The sequence below is a fragment of the Adelges cooleyi genome, unplaced genomic scaffold, assembly GCF_023614345.1.
Source record: "Adelges cooleyi isolate 19-005CV unplaced genomic scaffold, UGA_ACOO_1.1 ACOO_flye_CR_arks_rails_tigmint_CR_PRNA_248, whole genome shotgun sequence".
Taxonomy (NCBI): Eukaryota; Metazoa; Arthropoda; class Insecta; order Hemiptera; family Adelgidae; genus Adelges; species Adelges cooleyi.
Window position 1 is genome coordinate 2,322,185 of NW_026095913.1, and position 22,032 is coordinate 2,344,216.

General features: G+C 29.6%; 3 protein-coding genes across 9 annotated transcripts; 1 reads left to right on the forward strand and 2 right to left on the reverse strand.

Moving 5' to 3' along the window:
• The first annotated feature begins 53 nt into the window (after nucleotides 1–53).
• On the forward strand, nucleotides 54–2,032 carry LOC126837274 (uncharacterized). Its single transcript, XM_050571114.1, has 3 exons — nucleotides 54–332; nucleotides 391–593; nucleotides 1,672–2,032. The coding sequence occupies exons 2-3, from the start codon at nucleotides 414–416 to the stop codon at nucleotides 1,933–1,935; spliced, it is 444 nt and encodes a 147-aa protein (XP_050427071.1). The 5' UTR covers nucleotides 54–332; nucleotides 391–413; the 3' UTR covers nucleotides 1,936–2,032.
• LOC126837272 (solute carrier family 52, riboflavin transporter, member 3-A) lies at nucleotides 1,991–9,775 on the reverse strand. 6 transcript variants are annotated; one of them, XM_050571106.1, is made up of 4 exons: nucleotides 9,595–9,775; nucleotides 4,250–4,330; nucleotides 2,383–3,391; nucleotides 1,991–2,300 (listed from the first exon to the last, which is right to left on the reverse strand). In XM_050571106.1, the coding sequence occupies exons 1-4, from the start codon at nucleotides 9,597–9,599 to the stop codon at nucleotides 2,097–2,099; spliced, it is 1,299 nt and encodes a 432-aa protein (XP_050427063.1). In that variant the 5' UTR covers nucleotides 9,600–9,775; the 3' UTR covers nucleotides 1,991–2,096. The 6 variants fall into 6 exon arrangements, with proteins under 6 accessions (XP_050427063.1, XP_050427067.1, XP_050427066.1 ...); XM_050571110.1 differs by lacking the exon at nucleotides 9,595–9,775 and adding an exon at nucleotides 7,402–7,502; XM_050571109.1 differs by lacking the exon at nucleotides 9,595–9,775 and adding an exon at nucleotides 7,254–7,484.
• A 1,759-nt stretch (nucleotides 9,776–11,534) lies between these two features.
• On the reverse strand, nucleotides 11,535–19,840 carry LOC126837341 (UDP-glucosyltransferase 2-like). Of its 2 annotated transcripts, none has more exons than XM_050571216.1 (6): nucleotides 19,641–19,840; nucleotides 14,544–14,939; nucleotides 14,002–14,433; nucleotides 13,241–13,460; nucleotides 12,124–12,343; nucleotides 11,535–11,889 (listed from the first exon to the last, which is right to left on the reverse strand). In XM_050571216.1, the coding sequence occupies exons 2-6, from the start codon at nucleotides 14,937–14,939 to the stop codon at nucleotides 11,601–11,603; spliced, it is 1,557 nt and encodes a 518-aa protein (XP_050427173.1). In that variant the 5' UTR covers nucleotides 19,641–19,840; the 3' UTR covers nucleotides 11,535–11,600. The 2 variants fall into 2 exon arrangements, with proteins under 2 accessions (XP_050427173.1, XP_050427170.1); XM_050571213.1 differs by lacking the exon at nucleotides 19,641–19,840 and adding an exon at nucleotides 18,170–18,425.
• Nucleotides 19,841–22,032: the final 2,192 nt, after the last annotated feature.

A 22,032-nucleotide genomic window follows, 5' to 3' on the forward strand; every position in this document is an offset into this window, starting at 1 on the left:
ATAACAAATGTTTTTTTATTTTTATCTCTGTCTTTGTCGAGTGATAACTTTACTCACGAGTAGTTGTAAAGTATTTATATTTATATAATTATTTTATACAGTAACTAATGACGTGAACGGCGTGTAAAAAAACGTACAACATCTTTTGTTGAACTACACTGGCAAGCTATTAGTGAAATGTAAATTTGTGATTAGGATCTCCGATTAGACATCATAATTAACAAGAAATATTAAGTAAATAAAAATGTACAAATAAAAACAAGTGATGTGTTTTATCAACTACTCCATATTATACTGACTATTATACGCAATTAATTAAAAATTTAAAACTGGTATGTGTTGCTCTTCAAGGTAAAGGTGCGGTAATTATGAGACATTCTGTTGATAAAGATTTACAGGAGTACTACAACAAAATGTGTATGAAACGTGAACATGACGACTACGAACAGTCAGGGTATCCTTTTCCTGTGTTTGATTTCATCGATCTGACAAATGAAGATTTTGGCGATGACGGAGTTGTGGATGAAACGATCCCAAGAAACATTCAATGGGACTATCCGTACAACTTATTATCTAGCGACGAAGACGAACCAGTAATTATTAACAACTTTTACTTATTTGGCTAAACTGAAGAGTACAGCAATAAAAGGTTAATAGTCACTATTGCCAATTTTTAGGCAAAACAAATTAATTATTAACAACTCTAGAATATTATGGTATAGCAATTTTGTCATTTACTATTTTAAAATTTGTAATTACCTTACCTATTTACAGTATACCGTATTATTGTGTACAGAAGAATTTAAATTTTAGAAAAGGACTTTTTTTCTAATACTCTTCAAACTATATTTAATTAAACCGATAGTTAATTTATTATCCATTTTATATAATAGCATATCTGTGTATAATAATTGGGCGACTTCTGAAGTATTAAAAAATAATATTTAGTTCATTGCGATAGTAGCTAGTAAATAACAAGTTAAAATGGAGGTTTTTTTTACATATATATTATCGTCGTTGCCGCAAAATAACCTCCTATGTGTCAGTTTTACAAATTTTAGGTTTTGGTATCTCTGTATATAGAAAAGAATAAGCTATCAAAATCTCCAACGTGCTATCTCCATTGTAGAATAAATGAAAAATAAAACCTACGTTTTAGTGTCTCCTGAACAATAATAACAATTTATAGGTTTTAGTACATGAGAGTTTTTTTTCGCGGCAACAATGATATAATGAATAAAGAAATTATAATTTAAAGATGAATAATAGAAATTAAAATTGTTAATTATAACAATAATTTATTATTATATAACATTTTGATTAGAATAAATTACCATTTTTTTAAAATTAAAATAGTTACATTTCTAATGTTTTGTATAATATTTATCGTAATATATACATCTATTTATATCTTTTTTTCTACAGTTAATAAGCGATGGTTTTTATGATCTAAAAAATTTTAAGATATTTTATAATATTATTATTGTATATAATATGAGGCGCTCAGAAGACAAACCGATTAACTACCCTTTTTTTTTTTTTGCAAATAATAGCATGGTTAGATTTTGCAAAAAAAAAAAAAGGTAGTTAATCAGTTTGGCTTCTGAGCACCTCATATATATTATTATACATATTTTGAGATGACTACAGTATTGTTATCAATAATTTTAGGTCAGAGGAATATTTTTGGTTAATGGTGATGAAAGTAATATCGACCTTGAACGTATACCCGAAGAATCCTATGATGATTCAATTGAAAACACCAGTCAAGAAACGACGTTGGTCAATGACGTTGTAAGTGATTTGCAGAATATGGCATCCAACGACACGAATCAGCAAAATGATGAACGAGAATTTGATTTAAATGTACCTCAAATTTTGTTATCCATGTTAACAATATCAAATAATTTATTAGAAAGAGCTATGCAACTTTAGATTATTTAACACTTCAAGTATGTATTTTATTATTTATATATAATTTATAAATATGTTACAACAATATATGTATGTATATATCGTATTAAAGATTTAACAATAAATATTTATCACAAGTTTTAGTCGAATAATTGTTCATTTAAAAAACACTTTGTTGAATATCAAGTACTCGAACACGGATCGTATGAATTTAATAATTTTGCAATATTAATTATGTAAAATGCTGCCAGTGCTCCCGTAGCTGATCCAAATTGAGTGACACAGCCATAGTAGAATAAGCCTTTGTTGCCTTGTTTGCGTAACACTGCCGCTATTGACAATTTGATATAAGAAGCACATCCAAAGTAGACGACCCATAACAAAACCTAAAAAGATATTTTAAAAGCACACAGTTTTGTTGTTCGTTTATTTTTAATGTTAAGTATAGTTCAATAGTTTTAAACTTACAATAATTATCATTCCGGCAGTTGTATTATACAAAGGTGGTGTGGGGCTTGCAAACGCAGTAATCACCAAGTATATTGTACATATTTTACAAATGGCACTCAACACGTGTATGACATTTCTAGATTTCAGATTCGTGTAAAATGCTATAAAGCATGCAATTGGGTTCATTATGTTCGATAGATTTGCCGCCAGATGGTACGTTAAATAACCATATGGCAAGCACGAATACGATTGAAAACTGGGCATTAAACCGTTTGCAAAAAAAACAATTGCTCCTTGTATGATTAACAGTACTATATTTGAGCTTTTGATTGTATTCAAATTGCTTTCGGTTTCCAAATTTTGTGATTTTTTTATTTGTAATTTTTCTTTTTTGCAAACTGGTAAATATTCAAGGCAAATATACGATACTGTGCTTGCAAACATTAGGACACCGATTATTATAAAAAAAATTTGGCTAGAAAAACGAGCGTTTGTCACTTCTTTGGTAGTAATAGTATGACCGTTTTTTATAATTGTAGCACAAGACGTTGTGCCCACTCCTTGAGCAATTGCAATAATGCTTGGTAAAAATCCACTCAAACCTTCACCGATCATATAAGTGACTAAATACACGTCTTGGAACTGGCTTAGTGATGGTATGAACAGAACTGAACTGGTGCAGCCCACTAGAGCTATGAAGAATGTCAGCACAAACAAAAATACACTGTGCGGTTCGCCAAATACTAGTTTTGTGATTTTATAATAGCCGGCCATAAGGAAAATCGAGGCTACACCCAAAACCAGCATGAATAACGTCAGCGGTCTGTCATATCTGTTTTCAAAGTATTTGCGCCAAATGCTGTACAACAACGGTCCCAAATTACCAATCTGTATTATTATCGATAGATAAGACGGTAAATTCCATCCTTCGGGAGCAGTCTGAACTAGCGATGGCAGTTGAGTAAACAAACTGTTGACCAGTATCCAGGCTCCAACGCCAAATAGCAATGTGAATACATCTATGTACCTGCGAAACATCAGTCAATGATACAGAACTCTGTGTCGCACAATTCATATTTTTCAGTACAGTATTTGATAATTTTAATGCAAAATTACTTAACTATTTCCCCTTTTATAACAGCTATCTAATTTATACTAGACATTTATTTTTGTGTTTTTTCAATTTGTTTGTAAAGTAACTTAAGCAATAAGTGCATAACACACTATAAAGGTACAGAGGTTTCAGGAAAGCAGGATTTCCGACCAGCGAATCCACAGAAGTAAGCAACCAAGAAAATGAAATGGACATTGATCGAATTATTAGAACTTCTTCCGTTGTCTCAAAATCACGATTACACTGACATAGACAAAATGTAGCTCAAATGATGTGTCAGTGATATTGGACAAATTTTGATCCGACCTAATCTATTACCGAATCCGATAATGATCAACCAGACCCCTGAAGTTTGACGTTCGATTCTATTCAGAAGCTCTGGGACAACTTATTCATCTGAAAGATTTTTATTTGAAAAAAGGTGTTGAAAAGGGTTTTTACATGTGAACGAGCTAATTTTATCCATCATGATTTTTTAATTTTAATTTATTTATTGTATGTTATTTTATATTTGTTTATAAAAAAAATGTATTAATATGATGATTGCCATATGCATATATGTACATATGGATTGATATATATTTAAATAGTACTTATGTACGGATATTGATTGATGTAGATTTAAATACAACATAATTATAATACATTTTCATTATAAATATTAAATGTGCACATTAATTTGACTATAACACCTTTCTACAACGGACACCTGTCTATAACGGACATTTTTTATGTTCTTTTGTGTGTATAGGCAGGTTTCACTGTACTTACCATTTTCTTTCGATAATTGTATTATACTCTACACTATACACATTCATTCGTTTGGATGTTAAATGCGTTTTCTCGTCGTCCCTATAAACAAAATTCAAAGTTAAAACAGTTATTGTTAAGATACTAAGCTAAAATTAAAAGCGTTTGGTTTATAATACATTTTATTTTTAAGCTCAAACAAACGAAACGCACTACTATTACACGCACTTCACGCAATTTAAATAAACTGTCAATTGTCCTATCTTTGTGTTAAACAGATAACAATTAATTGGCAATGGCATTTAAATAATAAGCGAAAAATTAAAAACCGTATTTAATTCGATTTTAAATGTCTTTTGATTGAAATAAAATCAATTATTTAACAGATAAGTTATAAATATAGACGATTAAAAACTTATAGAATTGGACTGAAAAATAATTTACCGTATTGTTAAAATTGTCTATTAATAAAATGTATTTAGAGGGCCACATCAATGGGAGTGGGAAGGGGGTAGATTAAAATTTTAAATTAAAAATGTACGGTTTATATCATAACCTTCCCTACTCTATTTTTTATGTATAATTATACTAATAGACAAATAATTTTTGTTAAGAAGAGAGTTAATAGCAAAAAAACCAAGAAGGTGGGACACTAGACCTTGTGAAATCGTGCTAATGATCATAGCAATTCACACGAATTTTGGGCTGCCACACTTCGAAATAAGGATTAGGGTTTATCCGTTTATATATTAAAAAATCAAACATCCATGCCGATCATTTTAATTATCTCATTACTTGTCCATGACAATAATAAGCAATATACCTACGTGTATAATATGAGCAGAATGAATTTATCAGCCGAGTGGTGTTAAGTGTCTTTAGTCTCAACACAGACGAAAACTTTTAACAATTATTATGAATTATCACATCTAATATGTTATAATATTTGGCATTTGCGTAATCAATCACCGTCGAGGAGAAAATATAACCAGAAATGTGTATTTTAATATAGCCAAACTTAAGTTAACCAGGTAGGTATATGGTATGATAGTCAGTGATGGAAATCAAACATTTCAATCGGTATTTCGTTACACCAATTAATATTTGATTATTTTTAAATATATATTTTTACCCGACTGCTGGAGAAGCATGTGTTTACTCATTTTTATAATATATATTATACTGTTTTCAATAGAATCGGGGAAGGCAAATCCGAAGCTAATAGTAAATGTACGAGGTGAGATTTTATTGTTTACCAACTTTAGTTGAAACAATACTATAATTAACATTATTTTGTATATGTATACATACCGACGAATACTCGTATTAAAAACTACCTATCAACAATCAACAGTCACTGTAATGTGTTCTGTTCTTGAATTTTTATAAAATAAAAACAACGAGGAAAACTAGAAAACAAAAAAGTGTAATTATTATATTTAAACTTTAAAATATTGTTTGAAATTGACAAGGTATGTGTAGTTTAATAAAATGGTTGTAATCAGAAGCAATAATATTATTTAAAACTATCAAATTATATTTATACGATAAATAGTGTTACTAAACTCAGATTACTCGTGCATAATATTATAATGTAACTTTGTTCAATTAGTTTTTATCTTATCTATACGTAGGCCACTAATCGATCAACGGTATTTATTGATCATAAATGTTTTTATGCAATTTTTGTCAAATATTGCCTATCCTTTGCCCCTTAATAAATAGCGCTTTCCGTTCCTCTTAATAAATTATTATTTGTTGCCATATCTGATATCCGTATACATTCAGAAGGAAATCAATTCTATGTAACCATACCGGTTAATCCTATCATTATTAATAAACTATAATAGAACGCCTTAATAAACTCGGTAGCGTAATAGGTATATTATAAAATTTCAGCTAGTATTACAGCTTTCAAGAGAAAAATGTGTTCAAATCAATTAACAAGAAATATACGGGTTTATTAATGCAATTCCCCTCTTGAAAATCAATAAATAGTTTTGGAATTAATCACCGCATGTAGTAACGATAAACGATCACATTACATGTTTGTAGTAGTTGTATACAGTTACTCTAGAACAACACACAATAGAATGTTATATAATCACGAAGAGGGGGAGAACCGCAAGACGGCTTGTTTGGAATTTATAAAAAATTGAGAAATGGGAAATAATGATTTCATTACATCATTAAAAATTTACTCTAACCAGAAACTCGTTTTAAAAAACTAAAATCGCTATTAAATATTTTTGTTCGGTCCTTACCACTTTCGTGGTCTCGAATAAACTACGTCGTACCGTTAACAGTTTATTTAAAAAAAAAAATTATAGGTGATTTCCAATGTATATTTTATACGGTTATAATATTATGACTACTTAACATTTCTAAAATATTTTCGTCGTTTTTGTCAATATTGTAAAAATGATTTTAGATCATATATTTTGGCAGGAAATCAAATACAGTCACCGTAATATACCTTTATAAATGTTTTGATAAAACCTAATTGAAAAAAAAAATTGTATAGTTAAAAAAATTGTTTTAAGTTTTTTGTCAGAAATTGCATTTCTTACAAATTACAAATACTTTTTTACAAAATGTAACCGAAAAGGAGTATTTTAATATTGTTCGTATTTTATAATATTACTAGGGCGGACCAACGCCTAATTTTAAAATCATTAAATTTTTGTTTTGCCAAACTGGGATTTTCTAAATACAATACACAAGACCGTTTCTGGATGTTTTCGGGGTCCAAAATAAAGAATAAATCCATGACTTTTTATTTTTTAAAAAATTACAAGATATTGAAAAAATTCTGAGGGGGGTCTAGACCCGATGAAATCCTTGCTAAAAGGCCTTGGTTATACATGAATTAAAATTAAATATTAAATTATTAACAGTTATATTCTTAATGTTTTCAGCCAAACCTAAAATAAAAGCCTAATAAGGTAATAAAATAATGTTTCTAATGGTTGTGTGCGGGTTCTTATCATGGGTAATAATTATTATTATAAATCGATGTATCTACCTGTTTTGTATTGAATGCGGTGTTTATTTAAATATCAACGTCAAGCTCCTAACCAGATGGGCAATTATTTTAATATATTATACAATTAGTATTTTCGGTGTTACATTAAAAATTGTTTTAAAACTGTAATACTGCAATAGGTACATACAAACAGTCGTGTCGCCGTGGCGTGTAATTGAATACTATACGTCGAAGGTACCGCGTACGATTTGGCTGTCGACCGTCTACTGTCTACCGTGTAACTCGTTTGTCATGGCGAGGGAAGGATCGGTAGACCTATTTATCTATATATATATATATATATAATAGATAGTTGGATAGACATGTGCTTGTCGAGAACACGAGTGGGACCTTGAAATTGTACACAAGGTAGAGCTTATTTTAGCCGGCACCGTCCTTATGCAATAATAATTACACCTATAGGTACACTATAAGCGTATAATATACTATATTAGTATCGCATAAAAATGTATGCGCGGTAATAGTTTTTCTTGTCACAAAGCCACTGCAATTACACGAGTAATTTTTATGTTTACAGTGGCGATTCCAAGCTAGGGATAGAGGGAAGAGGGTGTGATGGAACATATTTCCCCCCCCCCTTCGGATTTTTATTTTTTAGTTAAAACATTTTGTTAACAAATCTGGTCAACGATTATTTGAAAGGAAATTATATCTGTAATTTCTAATTTTCATTTGTAAACCGTGCATACAACAATCACGTTAGATGACCATCAGTGAGTTGGCCGAAATTGAATTAAGATAATAAATAACCGATAATTCGACGAATGACGAATTACATAATTTGTTTATCGATAAATAAAAAATAATAAGTTTATTTATTATTTATAGATAGAAAATGTATCTCACAATTGGCATATTTTTGCTAAATAATTGTTCTTACTTTTCGCCATAGGTAGGTAAAAACAAAATAATTTTATCAGAGAAATATACAATATATTCTAATAAAAATAAAATAAAGTAATACTGTGAAAGTAGTTTGAATGGTATAAATTTAATTTCCGTTTTGTCTTGTCGTTATTAATCCTAAAATGTTGAATTTTGAACGATTTATTTGGATATTTTATGGTTTGTTTTGAAGACTTTTTTGTTAGTTTTTGCCTAAAATGAGACCCCTAGTTTTGTGTTTTCATTATGATTCAAAAATTATATTAAATATTTTGAAACTTTAATGGTAACCCAGAATACCTATATTTGATTAAGATTTTAAATAATAAGGATTTACTGAAGATGTTCACAACCAGTTTTGAATTGTTATTTTTAGAATTATAAGAGTTAAACCTAAACTTTAGCACTATTAGCTCCAAAAATAATTACTTAAAATTGGTTATTGACTAGTAAATAAAACCAGTGAATTATTCTTTATTTAAAAAGTTATTAAACATTTTAAATGTTCTCTCCCTAAATACTGATGTTTTTTATGTTTTCAGTCAATAGTTAGTGTGTTTATTTTGTACCTATCTTGAATTTGAATAATGTTGAAAATCACCAATTTATTAGCCTAGAACCTCAATTAGTTTTTTATTTTAGTTTTTCGTAGTTTTAGCATTTTTTTTTCAAGTTTGTTAATCAAAAAAGTAAATTGGGAAGATGGAGGCGGGTGCCTACTATACAAAACTATTATTGTCTCTGTAAAACACTAAAACAAGTAAGTATTTTGATAATAATTTTATAATACTGTAAAATAACAGAAACAAAACTGTTTTCGAAAAGAAAAACTACAAAACTGAAATTGAGTGTCTTCTCCATAATGAATCGCTCTATATATTATAATTTATAACCTATTGGTTCTTATTGATATAATATTCTATTAGTGATAATATATACAATTGTTAGCATTGATTTTATAAAACAACATGTTTAGTGTTATAAATCAATGGTGTTAGTTAAGATTTAACAAGCGCATGCAGTTATTATAAAAAACGTTTATATATGGGTCAAAACGCCAAGTACGAACGAACGGTTGAAGCGATCCTCCACAGATTTTTTTTAAAAATACACTGCATGTGTGTTACGATAAAAAGAATGTTCTCAAATATTTTTGGATTTCTTTTTCGATTATTTTGACCATGGTCGTAAAAAGTTTTTATAGTTTTTTTTCTTGACACTTCTTTATTATCATTTTTTTTATAGTATCATCGGCCCTCGAAAAAATGTGTTAAACATTAGTTTCTTATGTATAATAATCTTAGATTTCTGAAAAAATATTGATTTTTTTTTTGTAATTGGCGTTTTGACCCATATAATATATGTATACATGTATGTACTAATAAATCGTCTATATAGTATCGTTTGAAACAACTGTAAAATGTAATTTACTCACTTCATTATTGTGCAGCGTTAACAAGTCACTCGTTAGAAAAAAAATTGTCTTAAATATTACTGTTGGCATCTATTGATTCATATAATTTTACATTATAAAACGTAGAGCGTCTGTGGTCGGCCGAACATTATTGGCATTTATGGCAACGCAGCCAACAGCAGTGAGCAGACTGCCGTTACAGCCGGTCACAAGCAATCGAAGTGAACGTCTACCATCACCTCTGACCTAATGTCGATTTTTAATCTAAACAGAGTTCGATTTTTGATAGTATATCAATTGAATATAATAAGTAATTAAAACTGTAATTTTGTGTAACGCGTTAGCCACGCGTACAGTCAATAGGGAAGTTCTGAAAGTTTGACAATATGTTATATGCAATAGCTTTGCGCTCAAAGACATTAGGCAAATATTATGGCCTTAAGGGGAACGGAAAGCGTCGATTTTTTGTACAAATAAAGACTAAAACGCGTAGTGACTTTCTGAAGTGTCTACCGAACCGACTTCAATAATTGTCTCTACGGTGGCTAAAAGACCGATTTTTTATTTTTGTTTTCAAAAAATATTTATAAGCAATTTTATTTTTACTGTTTAATAGTTTTTTTCTAATACATTTAACTACTTTTTTAATCGCTAAATTAAAAATTCGGCCTTTTAGCCCCCACAGAAAAAATTGTAAGATTCGCGTAAAAAAATACTTGAAATCCGTCCAATAGATACACTAGAAAATTACTTTTACGAAAGTCATTTGTTATCAAACTTTTATAATAACTTGGAGAAAAATAACTTTCAAAATATTATAATTAGAAAATTGTAATATATGTTCGTCTTGAAATTAGTAGGCATATGAAAAATGGCTATTAGATCAATTTTTGTCAAATATTGCCTATCATTTGCTCTATTCTTTTTTTTTAAATAGCGCTTTCCGTTCCCCTTAATAGATTTGAAACTTTCAAATATAAAACTGTCTATCGAACTACTCTTATCACGTAAAGTTATGTTAGTTGAACAGCTGCCAGAAAATACCTTGAATGAATTTCTAAGTCATGGTCGACATAAAAAAAAAAACATTAGAAAAAACAATTTGTATATTTCATAATTTTTAAATATTTCAGCTTTAAATTAACAGGTGATGAAAAATGAACTGTGAATTACCCATATTCCATAAATAGAGAAGTTATTAAATGATAAGTACAATATTATCTAACGCTAAAAATAATTTTAAGCACATATATCCAGGACGAATTTTTCAAAAGTTAAAACATTTTGATAAAGTATTTTTGGCCGAAAACAACTCATTCTATTTCAATCGACTCTTCCTAAGAATACTCCGATGTTAGTTTTGAAAAAATATTTGAATTCTTCATAATAATGATTAGTACTAAGCATAGTGTAAACTTGGCATAACAATAACTAGTATATTATGTTATCACATTTCACAGTGTCTATTACTTTTAGCGTCAATGATGATCGATGAGATATCCACTGATCATATTTTTTTAATACAGCCGGTTCGAAGGCCGATGTCTGACAAAATAATAAGTCAAAACAACAGTCTGATAAAATAATATCGATAGTGATTTAGATAATATTTTTTACACATCCTATAAAATTCTTGTTTTGATTACAAAAAAGGTAAAATTTGATTTATATAATATTATATAAATTTTAAGTATACAATTTATATTTCAAACTTCTCACGAAAAAAGGATGTTAAAAAATATTGTATCAAAAATGATAAAATATTATGATTTTAAAATATTTTTCTACTGCTTAGAACGTTTCAGATTTATCAAAACATTTGCATTTCTTTCTGGTTCTTTAGCTAATTAAATGTATTATATTTTCCAAGCCTGCAACGATCAAAAATTATAAAATTTGTTTATTCTAAACAATACGTTCAATAATCGAAGTTGAACAAAAACAGACATGATGTACAAAAGGAAAAATGTATATTTTTATTTTCTCGTATTCCGTGCTTATAATTTCGTAAAAAAAAAAAAGTATAATTAGTTTTTCTTCACTTTTTTCTTTGGTACGTTTTTTTTGGTACATTTCTTGTACACAGTTTTAAGTATGAAATAAATTACATAAAGTACAGCGAAAATGACGATAGTGATGAACGAAATTACATCAACCAAATAGTATTTCCACCACGGCATTCCAACGGCTGCAGTTCTTAGATGTCTGGCGCCTTTATGTCTTATCACATATTCAGTCCAATACACTGCTGTTTCAGTAGCGTTTAGCTGTCTATCTTTGAATCTCTGCGATAATTTCTTAGCGTTGGTTTGATAACTGCAGCAAAAATAAATAATGTTTTAGCGTACACGATTGAATTCGGCTATTTCTCCGGCGGGCGGCCACAGCCAATTATTAAGTTCAAATTTTAGCAAAAATGAGATTTCAACTAGGTATTTTGGATTTGAGAGAAACTTAATATTGCTAAATTTGTACTTGACTGGTTAGGACCCCCGCCGAAAATGTATATTACTGTAGGTACTGACAATGCCGGCCGACATTGCAACTGACCTGCTGTTGGTGATTATCGTGTTGATGGCATCGGAAAGATACTCTCTTGACAGTAAATCATAGTCTAACAAAATACCAGCGCCTTGACTGACAAGTTTCAATATGTTCCTAGGCTGGTCAAAGAAGAACGGTATGCCTATTACGGGTACGCCCGAGTGTATGGCTTCGTGTACGCCCAGTTGGCCACCGTGGCTCATGAATATACGCACCTTGGGATGATCTAAAAGTGTTGATGAAAACACATGTTATTATTAGACAGAAATGGGTATTATTCAATTAATTTTTATTCGAATAATTATTCAAATAAAAAACGACTGATCCGTTTTATTCATAAGAAATTGTATTCATCGTCCATGATTTGTTTTCATTATTCATTCGGTTACTCGTGAATAATTTAGTTGTTTTCATGAATAAAACAAAAAATTGTAGGTACTCACGATTAAAAAAAATTGTTCAGTATTCATTGAATAATGTTCAATAATAAATAACCAATAATAGTTAGGTACTCATGACTTTTATTATTTACTCGAATTGTCTTTTTTTGCACAACTTATTTATCGTGACTGAACAGTTTTTGAATTACTATAATTGAATACCTACTTATATTTTTAATTGATTATTTATATTTATATTAAGTCATATAATATAACTTCGTGGAAAAAATAACACTTTTTTATTTTATTTGTGAAATTTAGAGCGGGTCTGAAAATTTGTGTAGCATTTTTTAATTTTCTTTTTTAAAAAAAATGTTCATGTTTGTTGTTTTGTAAATTGTTTATAAATTTGCTGATTAATAAGAAATTAGCCAGTTGCGCGGGAAGAAATGTGATTAAGTGTATAGAATTAATGTATAATTTAGATTTTGTTCCAAACTAAATATCAAATTTTGCGATACAGTTTAGAATTGAAGTTTGAACAAGTGTAATATAGAAAACAAAATATAATTTTGTAATTTTCAACTCATTAAATTAAAAAATTGTAATTTGTAATTAGATTTTTTGAACTGTTTTGTAGTTAGTAGTAATAATTAAATTGTATTTTTACTAATTCCTCTATCTCTGGTGATTCCTGATTTTTTAATATGCCTATTGTACTTGTTCAAATAAAAAATATATACTTAGAATATCTCGCTGTGGCATCCATTTACTAATATACAAGTTGTCGGACTTGTTTGGTATGTCTTCTTCAAACTTCCACAAAACACGGATTGGAAGTTTTGCAAACACGTCCAAAAATATTTGTAGTACAGGTTTTGGAATTGTGGATGCACGTATCAATGCGCCGAATGTGAATAACATCACTCCGTTTGGCGAGTCTTCAATAAATTTCAAAATATCCTAATGAAACAAATAATGTCAGTTCCATTTTTTTAATCTCTAAAACTAACCGATTTTCAAATTTACTCGGTAAATATTATCGATCATACTCAAAATAACCCATACCACTGGGTTTTTTGCTAAATCCTCATATAAATTGAGAGGTCACATCATTTTTTATCAATTTATCAATATTGAGTTATATCGAGATTAATTGATAACAGGTAATGATGTGAAAAAAATCTAAATCTTTCCCTCGAATAAAAATAAATTAAATAATCGACATTGGATCATGAACGTGTGTTCGGCCCAACACAATAAGCCGATTCAGTCGATCCCCTAACATCCCCTTTCCCGCCAGCTTCCCCTCCCACCCCCTACGACAAGTGTTTCAACGTCACGCAAATCTTAACTATAACTTACCCACAGAACGTATTCATGTCGAAAACCGTAGTTTAGTCGCGAGTAAACTACAAGACGTACCACGAGTGACTTGGAAGAATCGTAAACGTATCACTTATTTGATTAATATACTTTACCTATCAGGCTAGCTAGGTCCTACCTTGGGTATTGGCCCCGGGGGTTTTAAATGCACACCGCCGATTTCTACCATGTTGGGCACGAGCGGCCGTGGCCCGTCCAGTGAAAAATGCCCGTTTACAAACACCATAGAAGTATTGTAAAGTATATCGTTGATGTACGGAGTGTTAGGCCCGAAGTTTTCCTTCAAGAACTCGTCGGCTGGCCACTCGCTGTAGTATTTCCACGCGATTTTGAAGTATACATAGTAGAAAGTGTTGATCATGCGTTGCTTGAAGTCCATTTTACCAGCTACCCTTGTCACGATAGTGGGTATGTACGACGGATTGTCCGGTCCAGCGACACGGTCGTAACTCCAGGGTAGGTGCGAACTGGACATGACGGACAAAAGTGGCGCCTTAAAATGATATGCGTAACCGACGTCGCAGTCCGACCCGAATATCTCGGTGAATACCTGTAAGATAATGTCGCACACAGTGTTGATGACACATCTCATCAAAAATTATACGAAATGCAAACTGCTCGATGAATAATGTTAAGAGCCGCTGTTTTTATACCACTCACCGCGTCAAATTTGATGTCGCTTTTCAGCAGCGCTTGTACTTGCGGATGTTTTATCGATTCGCGACAAAATTTCAATTGAAGGTCGGCTATAAAAGCTTGGCTGGAGAATACGCTGGACAAGACGTTGCGTACCATATCAATGCTTAAAGAGCTAACCGGTGATGGCATTACTCCGGACAGGTCGATGTCTGTAAAATTAGCGACTGGAGATTTTTGTGGAAATGACGTGATAACAGTGACGTTATGCCCTCGTGCCGCTAGTGCTTTCATCAAGCTCTCGTAGACCACCCAGTGACTACGGCCGTTGATCGGGAACACTCCGAGTATGTTAGCTCCATTGGTTCTGCCCAGCACGCAAGCAGTTACTAACACCAATAGTGCACTGAACAGCTTCATCTATTCAAAAACGATCAAAGTTAAATAATTATAAATCATCGTAGGCGGAGCTAATATATACAGAGCGTTCAGGGTATGTGGCTGCATGCCCTGATAGTACAAGAGGTCTGCACTAACTAAAACATTCTAGCCTATACCGGATTTATGTTTTTTAAGCTAAATTTGTATATCATGGCCCGGTTGTAGGCAGTGGTGTCATTTGGGGGGGGGGGGGCTGGGGCATTTGCCCCACCCTTGATTTTTATGGGCTGGTCAAATTTTCGGAACGTAAGGCAGTAAATTATCTGTTTTTTGTGCAACTATCTACCTTTACTAATAACGAACCGTCTGAACTGACTACCAAGTACGAATAATAAGTATGAAGGTTGATAATATTTGTGTTATTACTGTTTTGTACCTAAGTGTTTTGGAAAAAATATTTATATTTGTAAATGAACATAGGGCCGATACAAATTTTGCCCCACCCTAAGAAAAACTGAAATGTCGCCCCTGGTTGTAGGACTTTTCAAGGGGCGTTCCTGGAGCTATTTCATATCCTGAAATTAACCTTCGTATATGATAAAATATTATGAATACTCGTCATTGACTTTTGTCCCTTAAATTTCAAAATCGTTTTAATTAAATCTTATAAATTAATTATATCCTATTTAAATTATGTTTATAATAATTATTATTGCTAAACAAAATTATTGTCAAAACTCCATTACATGTCAGGAAATTTAAATTTCTAAGTTTACAAATCCACGGTTAGGGAGTAGGAGGACCTAAGCCACTTTTTATTTATTTAAATTTGTTATCTTAAGACATACTGATTTACATCTGACTTACTATTATGGTATCTTAACTAAAAATTTAAATTATCTATGCGAAAGCTAAAAAACCTAATATTAGTGTGTACATTGTATTCCAATTAATAATTATGTACTTTATTTTGATAATATTGATTAAGTTTTTATATCCTATTTTGACAGATATTAACGAAACGTATTACGTAATACATGCATATTTCAATAAAAGTCTCAAAAAACAATTCAAATTAATAAAAAAAAATTTCCCTTCGGCTTGGTATTGATCTAAAACTAATTTCGCTATAGTCAATCATTCGCCCGACCGAATAACAAAAGGTTATTTATAAATAGTTGATTTTATGTTATTTAAACAAATATGTATTTAAATTAGCAGGGGCAAAAAAAAAAGGTCGTAGAGTTATTATCATCAGCTATTAACTGCAATCATAACTTTTGTACAAAATTGCAATGTAAAAATATTTCCTGGAAACTGAAAACAAATTTGTCCTTCAAGCGAGCCTTAGTCATTTTTAAAGTCCTTAATGATAAATGTAATTTATTTTTTAATGAAAACACAAATATAGGATGGTAAATTTGCCTTGTCTATTAAATTTAATAGGCATCGCCTGTAACGGTAACATCATTATTTTTTTTTTAATTTCATAAAAAACCGTATGGTAATCAGTTAAGTATTATATTCGAGGCCAAATTTTAATAGGCAAGACATAGACACAAAAGCAAATAATTATTTTACCTAATATTTTACGTTTAAATTGTATTCGTGTGTTGATTACATATTTTTTAGGTGCATAAAGCGCGCAGTTTTTAAATTATTATTTTTTTAGTATATGTATATAATATTCAGGGCTGTGCCAAGTGCCCAGACGCGCCAAAGGCGCCACAAATTTTAGGGGTGCCAAAAAGATATGAATACATGTTAAATAGGGGCGTCAAATATGATTGCCTTAGGACGTAAATGACAATTAGCACAGCACTGATAATATTATTAACTCAGTTGTTAAAACTATTCGTATTATTATTATTTATACCTACCTAATAACTTATCTTATTTTATTAAATATAGCCTTTGAACTTAAATACAACAACCTTAAACGTTTTAATTAAACTCGCAACATGAAAATGTTCATTTTAATTAGTAAAATTCGTAATAAGTAAATAATATTGATTGTTTATCAAAAGGCAGTTTACATTATACCTAGATCCTAGATAGTAAATATAATCATTCGTGCATGTCGTGAAATAATGCTTATCTTGGAATATTCATTAGAAAAGTTATCAATGTTAAATAGAAAAGTCTGTGTGAATAACGATAGTAATATTTTATATGTATTCATTTTCTTAAAAATAATAAAAAATAATTGTTTTATCTACATTTAAAACACTTTATTCGTTTTTATTGATTACGACAAAACGCTTTAAAGTCCAGAGCGTATAATGGGCTAAGAATAATTTTATAAAAAACTAAATGCACGTTTCAAAATACTAGATCCTTTATTTTTTTTAATGTGTACTTGGTCATTCTTTACTTATTATTTATAAAAATAAAATATTTATCAGTGGCGGGCTGAAAAAGAACATGCTTGAATAAAATTATTATTAGATTTTTCTAAAATAAATAATATTACATCAAAATTAATTGTTAAATTGTAATTTAAATATATTTTTTGTTATTTACCATCCTGACAATAACACAATTTTAAAATGAACTACCTCAAGTTTTAACCTCAACTCTCAGGAAACATATATTACATATATTAACGTCACAAGGTCATCACCCCGTGGGATTCTGATGACCAGTGGACTTTTTGTTCGTTTTTGCTAAATGAGACCCCTAATTTTGTGTTATCATTATAGCTCAAAAATAAAATAAGTAATATTAGCATTTTTTATTTTTTTTTTAATTTTACTTTTAAAAAAGCTTCTTGTTTCAAAGTACCACCGAATCGGGAATAGTTTTAATCGTTTTACTCCTAAACCAATTTCTACAAGAAACCATTATTGAAATTCAATTGTAATGGCATTTTTTTTAGTGATATTTTTTATCATAATGTATTTAATTGTATCATAAGATACCATCTTATAACACAAAATTCATGGAAAATTAGTTAATTAATACATCGAAACTAGCCATCAACTGACGCCTTAAACGATCATTGCAACATCATTCATATTTGCTATGGTATAGCAATTGTTAGCCGTTTGGGACGATTTAAAAATGTAACATTGTCTATTTTATTAATGTACGATAGGCAGACGAAATTCTCCCTTATACTCTTTAGCATATTGCCCAACGGAAGTAACGTCAACATTTGTTAGGTCGACAACATACTTTGGTCCGAATAATATTTTAGTAGATTGTGGTTTAAAACAAAAATAATAATTACTACTTCGTTATTAAAAACAATGTATAAGTGTACTTACATTTAACACGGCAAGTAGGCTGTATACTAGTTGGTAAACGAGGACTATATTATCTCACATAGACTAGCGCGTCGAAAGCTAAGTGTTTGAATCATTTATTAAGTACTTGTTACTATAAAACACATACATTGTTTTATTTTTGTCTGAAATAGTGTTTTATAATGTGCACATTACGCTTCCTTCGGCTGTGTAACAACACGTTCAACTGATACACGAGTGACGAGAGATTGCAGTTGCCGTTTGTCGATCAGAGTCGAGAAGGAGAACGTACATACCACTTCCATTCAAATAGTCGACTGTTAAATAAAAAAAGAATACCCATAATATTGCTGAGACAAGCATTATAAATAAACGTAAACCTGTTGATCCCGGCAATACATATTCCTGGTCATCTTACGTTTAAAATAGTATAGCACAATAAAACATGTATGATAACGATTAACGTCTGCCTATCGTATATTAATAAAATAGACCATGTTAAATTTTTAAATCGTCCCAAACGAATAACAATTGCTATACCATAGCAAATATGAATGATGTTGCAATCGTTTAAGACGTCAGTTGATGGCTAATTTCGATGTATTATATTATGTAAGAAAACTAGTAATTACAGCGTGACTGAAAAAAACGACTAAGATAGAAGGTTAACAAAATAGGCAATTAATATTACTATGTATAATATTATTAATATTATAACGTTTTGTCCAGCATGTACAAATCGCACACCTAGATCAAACCTGTAACAACCTTAAAAAGTGGGCATTTTTAGTTATTTATAATTCGGATTCTACAAACGAAGTTTCATAAGCCAACAAAACTAATTTTAATTTATCTTGATTTTACCTTTTGTAAAAATGCCTAATCCTATAATTCTAAGTTGAGTTTGAGTTGCTACAGTTTTGATCTAGGTGTGCGAAATAATGATTGAACAATTATAAGCGTAAAATGTATACATAATACGTGGTAACTTTACACATTTATATAATTAATGGCTAATATTACACAATCAGTAATCACCGTAGAATACAATTTTAAAATATTTAAGCCTTATTAAGTAACACAATACTTCGGAATAAGAGCTCTACAATTATTTTTCAACTAAATTTATTTGAATTATAAAAACACATTTTGTTATGTTAATTAAGTAAATATTTACAAATATATGAAATTAGATGCTCAGTTTAAGTTTATTAAGTTAAAAAATAATACTTAACGAATTAGCTCAAATAAATTGAAGTAAAGTATATCTGTATAATTATAATACAATGTAACATTGTCTATTTTATTAATGTACGATAGGCAGACGAAATTCTCCCGTATACTCTTTAGCATATTGCCCAACGGAAGTAACGTCAACATTTGTTAGGTCGACAACATACTTTGGTCCGAATAATATTTGAGTAGATTGTGGTTTAAAACAAAAATAATAATTACTACTTCGTTATTAAAAACAATGTATAAGTGTACTTACATTTAACACGGTAAGTAGGCTGTATACTAGTTGGTAAACGAGGACTATATTATCTCACATAGACTAGCGCGTCGAAAGCTAAGTGTTTGAATCATTTATTAAGTACTTGTTACTATAAAACACATACATTGTTTTATTTTTGTCTGAAATAGTGTTTTATAATGTGCACATTACGCTTCCTTCGGAATAAGAGCTCTACAATTATATTTCAACTAAATTTATTTGAATTATAAAAACACATTTTGTTTTGTTAATTAAGTAAATATTTACAAATAGATTGAATTAGATGCTCAGTTTAAGTTTATTAAGTTAAAAAATAATACTTAACGAATTAGCTCAAATAAATTGAAGTAAAGTATATCTGTATAGTTATAATATTATAACTGTTTAACATGTACAATACCATGCATATCGCATATTGCAGTAGGTATTAAATATATAACAACAACCAGGAAATATACTGTCAACAAATTATCTTCAAGGTCTCTGTTTTAAGTACCTATACTTCCTAATACTAATGATTAGTACTAAGCATCGTGTAAACCAGACATAAAAATTTAATTATTTTGATGAACTAATAATATCAGCATTTATACTAGCATGTATTTAGGCGCATTGTAAAGGCAATTTTTCACTAAAACTACATTTAGCTAAAATTATCACACATCTAATATATTACCATAAAAAAGAAGATCTATTTGGATATTTATTTATTTTTTCAATTTGTATAACGCATGTAGGATCTATTTTTGTATAAAAATAAATGATTCTACTTCAAAAGTATTGTTCCTAAGAATACTTCGATTTAAGTTTTGAAAAAAACATTTGAATTCCTCATAACATTTTCAAAGCATTGATTGTGGTACAATTTTTAAAATTATTTTTTGTTAATTATTTTTTTCAGGTTAAAAAGTTAAAAATTGCAGTTTTTTACATTGGAATAATTAATTAACAAAAACTAATTAAAAAATTATACCACACTCAATGCCTTGTAAATGTTATGAAGAATTCAAATATTTTTTCAAACTAAAACCTTAAAGAGTACTCTTAGGAACAGTCGTTTTAAATAGAATGAGTTGTTTTCAACCAAAAATACGTAGGTGTATTAAAGGCCTTTTAATATAATTGAATTGTTCCAAAAAAAAAACATATTTTTTTTAAATAAAATACGCTTACAGTTTATAAACGGTACATGGTTAAAAGCAAAATGCATTTTTTAATTTTTATAGAGCAGTAATAAAAACATTTTTTTGGTATAATTAAAATGATAATTATTGAACTAGTGATTGTTAATTGAAGGGCGCAGGGGAAAAACTGTAGTTGTCACATTATGAAAATATTTGAGTATAGCAAAAACAAAGTTCGTTAATTCCTCTACCTCTTAAATAAGAACAAAAAAAATCACATTAAATGCTACTCTAATAATAAATGTATTTATTTTAACAATCTATTGACATAAATAAAAAAAATTATTGGCATAAATTGAAAAAACTATTGTTTTGCCTCAAATACATATTTATGAAATTTTATTATAATGTTTTAAAATAGCAACTGTAGGATTTTTTAAAATATTTTGATTATAATTTTAACCATTTAATAATACTATTTCTGCACCGAAACTATAAGCTCTAACTGCTCAAAGAGATCTGGATAAAGTGGAGACGGCATTGTGAAGTTAAAGTAATTACAGGACTATAGGAATTAGTGATGAAATCACTCTAAACATTTAAATTCAAGTCTTGAATTATTGTTGACCGTTTAAAAAGAAAGTGTTCTCACAAACTAGCAATTATTAGTTTGCATCAACCAAACAATATGGGAGACACGCCTGGCTGCCGATCTTAATATCACCAGGCGCGATTATTAAGCCAAAATATTTTCGAAGGTCTTACAGTGAATTCATATTTCATATTATCTACTTATAATCCGACACATAAAAATGTACATTCAAGTCCATTTATGTTCCATTAAAACTCCGATGTTGATGAATCCTACATTTGATACGGAGTAATTGAGTTTAAAGTCCGATTGAATAAAGTAAAATGTTTTGCTTCGGTGTTTTTTTAAATAACGGCTTATATGATTTTATAACAATTCTTATATTAATTCTTCTAATTACGAGTATTATTGCATATGGATATTACTTGTATTATTATTATTAATAATCCTGATTCTTATTTTGCCGCGTTGGACAATCAACCAGCAATCGTATTAACTTATTAATTAATTTGGAGTATATTTTTAAATTATATACTACCGAGAAAAATTACTGTAACAATTAAAATATATTTGTACTAATTAAAGACAAAAAATAGGTTAATGGTTAATAAATGTAAAAATGTACGATACGGTTCACAATGCACGCACAGTAAAATAACTTGTTGATGTGCAA

Coding starts and splice junctions, on each gene's coding strand:
- LOC126837272 (XM_050571106.1), bottom strand. Junction 3,392..4,249: donor ACAATTATCGAAAGAAAATG/GTAAGTACAGTG, acceptor GATGTTTCGCAG/GTACATAGATGTATTCACAT. Junction 2,301..2,382: donor CTGCCGGAATGATAATTATT/GTAAGTTTAAAA, acceptor ATATCTTTTTAG/GTTTTGTTATGGGTCGTCTA.
- LOC126837341 (XM_050571216.1), bottom strand. CDS start 14,939: ATGAAGCTGTTCAGTGCACTATTGGTGTTAGTAACTGCTTGCGTGCTG. Junction 14,434..14,543: donor GCGACATCAAATTTGACGCG/GTGAGTGGTATA, acceptor ATTATCTTACAG/GTATTCACCGAGATATTCGG. Junction 11,890..12,123: donor ACGATAATCACCAACAGCAG/GTCAGTTGCAAT, acceptor TTTTTGCTGCAG/TTATCAAACCAACGCTAAGA.
- LOC126837274 (XM_050571114.1), top strand. CDS start 414: ATGTGTATGAAACGTGAACATGACGACTACGAACAGTCAGGGTATCCT. Junction 594..1,671: donor CTAGCGACGAAGACGAACCA/GTAATTATTAAC, acceptor CAATAATTTTAG/GTCAGAGGAATATTTTTGGT.